The 6,796-nt window shown below is 39.2% G+C and overlaps 1 protein-coding gene across 5 annotated transcripts in view; it reads right to left on the reverse strand.

Annotated features, from left to right (window-relative positions):
* The window catches only part of LOC144014874 (nuclear pore membrane glycoprotein 210-like), a 189,242-nt gene that overhangs the window by 71,880 nt on the left and 110,566 nt on the right, over nt 1–6,796 (reverse strand). For 4 of the 5 annotated variants that reach the window (XR_013282608.1, XM_077515189.1, XM_077515188.1 and 1 more), the window contains 9 exons: nt 5,858–5,985; nt 5,642–5,777; nt 5,488–5,550; nt 4,908–5,087; nt 4,740–4,820; nt 4,497–4,628; nt 4,187–4,345; nt 1,342–1,436; nt 1,079–1,253 (listed from right to left, as the gene is read on the reverse strand). Coding sequence is in view for 4 of the 5 variants with exons in the window: in XM_077515189.1 (XP_077371315.1) it covers nt 1,079–1,253; nt 1,342–1,436; nt 4,187–4,345; nt 4,497–4,628; nt 4,740–4,820; nt 4,908–5,087; nt 5,488–5,550; nt 5,642–5,777; nt 5,858–5,985 (1,149 nt within the window). In the remaining variant the exon portion in view is untranslated. The remainder of the gene's footprint in view (nt 1–1,078; nt 1,254–1,341; nt 1,437–4,186; nt 4,346–4,496; nt 4,629–4,739; nt 4,821–4,907; nt 5,088–5,487; nt 5,551–5,641; nt 5,778–5,857; nt 5,986–6,796) is intronic. The other variant, XM_077515191.1, reaches the window with a different exon arrangement.

The raw sequence follows: 6,796 nt of genomic DNA on the forward strand, positions 1-6,796 counted from the left end.
TGTCTGTCAAGAATTATCATGGTATAAATGTGTAAAATGCGGTTACTTGTATGAATTGTCACTAAGGATAGTTCCAAGTTTCACCACTTGACGGTGCTGTTGGTCCATCTAGACGTTCCAGGAGTGCCCCCTGGAGGGGCGACGCCTGATAGTCCCCCCTGGTTGATAAGAAAGGTCATAAACATTCCTTTGATCAGTCGTTTGTATATTCTAATTCATTGAGGGCGTTTTCTCGGGCTCCGGGAAGTCGGCTTGAATAAACCTCCTTCGGCAGACGCATAAATTCCTTTGTCACCTGGTCAGCGGCTTCAAAAGAGCTTTGTTGGTGGTTGTGTGACCACCTGCAGAGCTATCCAAGCTTAGATCCTGTCTGAGCTGTGGAATGTTTATGCGACTGCAGAGAGTTTGCCTTAGAAGAAGCAAGCTCGAAAAAAATTAGAGGGTGGCCTGGGCCATAGGCCATAGTTGTTACAGCTACAATACACTTTTCATTCATATTTTGCTGGAGTCTTGTCTTAAGAGCATGTCGAGAGATAAAGCCACACAAACACAAAACCAGAAATGATTACATTACCGGTAATGTTATTGCATACGTCCGCCAAGAGAAGGGGCCTCTGAGAATAAAAGTACATTAAAATAGGGAAGACATCGCTCGGAAGGAACCAGAATGCTTGCACTTATATTTGATAAATTGAAGAAAAAGGTCCTTTTTTTTTTTTTTTAAGTGATTATAAATTCTTTCTGGGTTCGGTTTTTGGTTCCTCATTTTTGTTTTTCAGTTTCGGCCAAAATAAAAGCTAACTTAAAAAGAAGGTGCTTATAATTACAGGATAGAAAAACATGAATGTCTCCTCTGAAGCAAAAATCCAGACAATAACCAAACATTCTTCCATAGATGGAATTAAAATCTCTTCTACATTTTGCTAAAGAACTTTTTTTTAATCATCTTAATGCAATTTTCCATATCTACCAGTCATATGCTACTTTTAAATTTTTTTAAAATTTTTAAATAAAAGCAGATTGACAGGATATTTGATGACAACATGCACTGGAATTAAATGAAGCCTATTAAACTGACCTTTACTGTAATGATGAGAGTTTGACTGACACCAAAGGACTCTTGTGAAGTAATTAGCAGTGATGAAATGCCAAAGAGTGCGCCAGAAAGGAGGAATCCCTTATCATCAACTTGTGCGACAGTAACCTGGTCAGATTCCTTCAGCATCTGGTATGATAGTGCACCCACACCATCCCTAGTACACATCAACACAAATAAAGTTACAGTTAAGTTCCTCTCAGTATTTAATTGAGGAACAAGAAAAACCTGTAAGTTGAGCTCACCAGTTTGTCTGGAGTTTGAGGACGGAGTGTGGAGTCATGAGTATTTCGCCAGCCTCGACTTTGGGATTAAGCACGGAAATTGTTTTTTCATAGACCTAGATCAAAGAAAAATGTGACACCACCACTATTAGGGCACATGTGACAAATCCAAATCTGACACACATGGATGCATGGGGGGGTAACGGGTGCCGGGGCACATGAGGCCCTTTTGGCACTTATGCCCAAAGTGCCCCTTTGTCCATTTATTTATGTATTTATTTATTTAATATATTTCTCATTTGGTTTGTGAAAGTTTTGCGTTGCCTTTCAAAACAAAAATTAAGCAACGTAATTTAAATACAACAAATTATTATTATTTCGATATCCTTGGATGATGTCATACTACGAAACGCATTTGACATTTGACATTTGAAGCCAGGTCGCTCGCTGCTACAGCTGCGGTCGGTCAGTAAGTTGGTCGCTCCGTTAGTCTCACTCACAGTAAACAAAAGCCAAGGTCATAGAATACAGAAAACTCAAGCAAAACATTTGATAGATCATGTAAGGCAAGGAAAGGCAAGTTTATTTGTATAGCACATTTCATACACAAGGCAACTCAATGTGCTTTACACAAGGAAAGACAACACATAAGCATCAAGAAACAGTAGTTAACATTCAGAGGAAGAAAAATAAATGAAAATAGGTTACAAACTAACAATCTTAAAACAATATTCAACAAACTTTAAAACATTTAGCATAAGAGAGTTGAAAATAATAATAAAAATGGAAACAAAACAAAACAAAAAAGAATTAATTAAAGCTGTTTAAAAGTCCCTAATTAAAGGTATAAGAAAAAAGCAACGTTTTTAACCTGGACTTGAAAGCATTTACACTCGGGGCTGACTTCACTTCTGTTGGTAGCCTATTCCATCTATGTGCAGCATAATAGCTAAATGCAGCTTCACCATGTTTGCTTTGAACTCTGGGTTCCACTAGTTGGCCCAAGTCTGTAGATCTCAAAACCCTGCTGGGTTTGTAATCAATCCGCATTTCTTGGATATATTCAAGATTCAAACCATTTAGTGATTTATAGACGAGTAGCAGAACTTTAAAATCGATTCTACAGCTGACTGGGAGCCAGTGTAAATCCTTAAGTACTGGAGTAATATGTTCTGATCTCTTTGTTTTGGTCAAAACTCGAGCTGCAGCGTTCTGAATGAGCTGCAATTGTCTCATGTTCTTTTGAGAGAGTCCAGTCAGAAGACCGTTACAGTAATCTAGTCTGCTGGAGATAAAGGCATGGATAAGCTTCTCTTGGTCTGCTTGAAGAATGCAGTCCTTCAGTCTGGATATGTTTTTCAGCTGGTAAAAGGCTGTTTTAGTGATGAATTTAATATGATTACTGAAGGTCAGGTCTGAGTCTATTAGTACCCCAAGATTTCGAACTTGGTCTTTAGTTTCTAAAGACAGTGACTCAAGCTGTTTTTTAACAGCAATCCTCTTTTCTTTATTGCCGAAAACAATGAGCTCCGTTTTATTTTCGTTCAGTTGAAGGAAATTTTGGTTCATCCAGTTGTTAATTTGCTCTAGAGAATGATACAATACGTTAATAGAACTGTTCTCATTTGGGGACATTGATAAATACAGTTGTGTGTCATTTGCATAACTATGATAGTCAACATCGGCGTTCTGAAGCATTTGACCCAAAGGTAACATATACAGACTGAACAACAGGAGTCCAAGGACTGACCCTTGAGGGACCCCACATGTCATGGCCTTTCGATCAGATTCAAAATTTCCAATGGTCACAAAGTAACTCCTTTCCTCCAAATAGGACCTGAACCATTTAAGGACTGGACGAATTAACCCCACCCAAGTTTCCAGCCTATCCAACAGGATATTATGATCAATCGTGTCAAATGCTGCACTGAAGTCCAACAAGACGAGCACCGATACCTTTCCTGCTCAATCTTATATCATTCAGTACTTTAATCAGAGCTGTTTCTGTACTCTGATGAGGTCGGAAACCTGACTGGAATTTATCCAAAAGTCCGTTTAAGCTCAAGAAATTGCTGAGTTGATTAAAAAACACTTTTTCAACTATTTTAGTTACGAGGGGAAGGTTTGCGATTGGTCTATAATTTGCTAGCAGGGAGACATCCAGACTTAGGGCTGGGCGATATGAACCAAAACTCATATCCCGATATATTTTGGCTTAATATTGATATACGATATATATATATCCCGATATATATATATATATTTTTCCCCCGCAAGAAAATTCTGAGTCGAAGTTAAATATAACATGTCACAAATAGTTTTATTTAGGGATGTATATTTTAGCCGATCAAAAGGTCTGATATATTTATCAATGTCTGTACAATGTTTGCAACACAAGCAGTGTTGTGCATGTATATATATATATATATATATATATATATATATATATATATATATATATATATATATATATATATATATATATATATATATATATATATATATATATATATATATATATATATGTTGCACCCCTAACGTACATACACATACCCTCTATCAATTTCCTGCTTTATTCAACTACTTTCAGCAGCAATCCCCCTCCACGCATGGCGGCTTGGCGGTGACATGGGTTTGAACCCTAAGTGAGAGGACAGTTCAGGCAGCACCTGCCCCTCCAAAGGGTCCTACACTCCCCTGCCTTCATGTGTAGTCTTATCACTTCACAAAGATGACAACTCCACATATTCCAAAGATCAATAACTTGACTGTTCTGCAGCTTTTGACATTTGAATGGGGTTGGTTCACTGTGATAATTAGCTCACATTGTAGTCAAATATAGATAAGTCCTCTTTTAGAGTTGTACCTGGATTTGGATCTCGTCCATGAGCTCTGAAAGATTACCAGCAAGTTGACCAACAACAGGGTCGACAACTGTGAGGACAACTTGGAGCCCAGTCCGCCCTCTTGCCCGACCAGTGACACTCATGCCGAAATTGTGCTCCGCGTTAAGCTCCACATTAGCCTGAGAGTTTAGTAAGGCAAATCAAGTCAAAAGTGGATAGTGAATAACAGCGAAACAGGTACAACAGTACATGCAGAAACAGCATTGCGCAAGTCAGCCTAATAAAAGGAACCATAAATATATGCATATTAAGTATTAGAGAGAAGCATACCATAGTGTGTTTCGACTCGACATCCAGGATGTCCCTTTTGGTAGTGGACCAGTGGAAGGTAAGACTTGGCAGAGCATTGCCAAACATGAAGGGTGTTTGACTATTGGACAAACCCATCACATATACAGGCATCTACAGAAGGAAAGATGCTACAACAAGCAACAATGCCAACCATTTTCTAAAACATTTGTTCCCACTGGAAACAGTCATTCTTAAAATGTACATTCACAAACAAGGCTGTACCTGCATTCCCGTCATTATTCGTGTATTGGGTGCACTAATTCGAATGGCAGTCAAATGCACAACCTCAACTTCTATTTGGTGCTAAAGACACAGAAGAATAGCCATTTGCAATTGCATCTGTTCAAACAAAACTCACCTGCATCCCATCCCCCCCATCACATTATTTACCTTTGACATGATAACCAGCATTCCAGTTTCAGGATCGACAGCTTGGACAAGTCCTGTCACAATGACGTTGCCAATGGCCAAACCCTTGACATGACCGATGCGGTTTACAGAAGCGATGCCTTCATTGGAGATGGAAAAAAGAATGTTGGACAGAGGCTGAGTGCCACCCACAGATGTGATCTAGAAACGGGTATTTTTGACACACAAAATTAGTTTCTCACAAAAGTAATTTTAGTAACAGTAGGGCCCAAGTAATTCAGAAAAGTTATGGCCCTTGATTTTACAATGACATAATTAGAGGCAAAACTCATTAGATGAAGCTTTTTACATAAACTCTCTGAAGTGGTAGATCATTTGGGTATATATTTACATTATGTAATATTCTGATGAGATAACAGTCCTTTTTAATGAGCACAACAGTGCCATCAAAAAGGAGCTGGAAAGGACAATGTTGTTTTCGATAGAAAGCCTGGCAAAGGTCCATTTTGGAAGATGACTGGACCAAATGAACTCTTCTGGCAAGTGAAAATGAGGCTGCCTGTTGCCAGCATAAGTATCAGCACTGCACAAACAAACACACCTGCATCATTGCTCCAATCAACAGAGTCATTTTCTGGGGGATGAGTTTGAATGATGGAGATACCTATTAAGAAACAGTTAACTTAAGTGTTTTTCTAGTATCTGATAATAGTCAGTTGTGATAAAAACTTGAGTAACGTTAATGAATAAAATACCTCAATTTGTTGATAGGCAGATAACATGTTCTCATTTTTATCGACTACGGCAGCATACAAAGTTGTCTGGCCAACAGAAACACCTTTTACAAGGTAAACTGCAGTGTTGTTGTGTTCTGTGGAGTCTGCTATTGGTCTGTAAAAGAAACATTAAGACATGTCCACTAAGGTTAAGATATTTTTAACAACATCACATTTAAAGTATAAAACACTTACATTAATGAGACTAGTTTAGTAAATGCCTTAACTTTCAGTTTCATCAATTGGAAATAGCTGGCTGAGAAAGGCTTCTTCTTATCATCCAAGACTCTGACATAACATCTTACTGATTTGCCGATTCCCACCTATAAATGAGACAAATGAGGCCAGTCATTTGGTAAATCACCAATCCAGTTCACAGAAAGGGCAATCCAAAGGACGTTAAGACCAAGTGAGATCAGCGTTGCCGTTATGTTCGGTCAGCAGCAGTGCTCCGTCGCTCCTAAATCCAACTCCTCCGCTCCTTCGAATTGGGGAGGAAAAAAAAAAAAAAGTGCGACTTTTGTGTGTGCCGAGTGCCAGAAACATTATTCTTCCAGCCAAGCAACGGGGCAAATTTTGCCTTGCAATCGCACGTTTCTGATTGGTGGGCGGGTTTCACGCTTGTTCCTGGTTGGTTGTATTCCCCTTGTATGACAATTGAATTTGGAGTGCGCATACAGGCAGGAAGAAGGCCGGATAAAGTTGAGGCTGCATGTAGCCTACTAAAATGTGGAGATGAAATGAGAAACTGAATACAAAGAGAGATCAAATAAAACATCAGACTGCAGTGTGACCTCCTGTGTCCTGCAGTTTATTTTGTCTATGCCGTTTGAACCCCCACCTTTTTGTCGATGTGCAGCGGTCGCTATGCGCGGAGACGACCCGTACTCTGGCCGCGGGACCAAGCAGGAATGGATAACAAAAATACTGCCGGTATTTGCACTGTGTAAAACAAAATTGGTTTGGCCAACAAATACGAAAAATGGCATCAGCGAAGACACATGCTTACGAGGCACAATTAAAACTGCAAACTATCAGTTACACGGTTGTACATGGAGCCGCGAGAGAATTCCACATCACCACTGGTGTGGAATTCTCTCGTGGCAAGAAAACGAAACGAGTTTGTCATCATTC

The sequence above is a fragment of the Festucalex cinctus genome, chromosome 2, assembly GCF_051991245.1.
Source record: "Festucalex cinctus isolate MCC-2025b chromosome 2, RoL_Fcin_1.0, whole genome shotgun sequence".
Classification (NCBI taxonomy): Eukaryota; Metazoa; Chordata; class Actinopteri; order Syngnathiformes; family Syngnathidae; genus Festucalex; species Festucalex cinctus.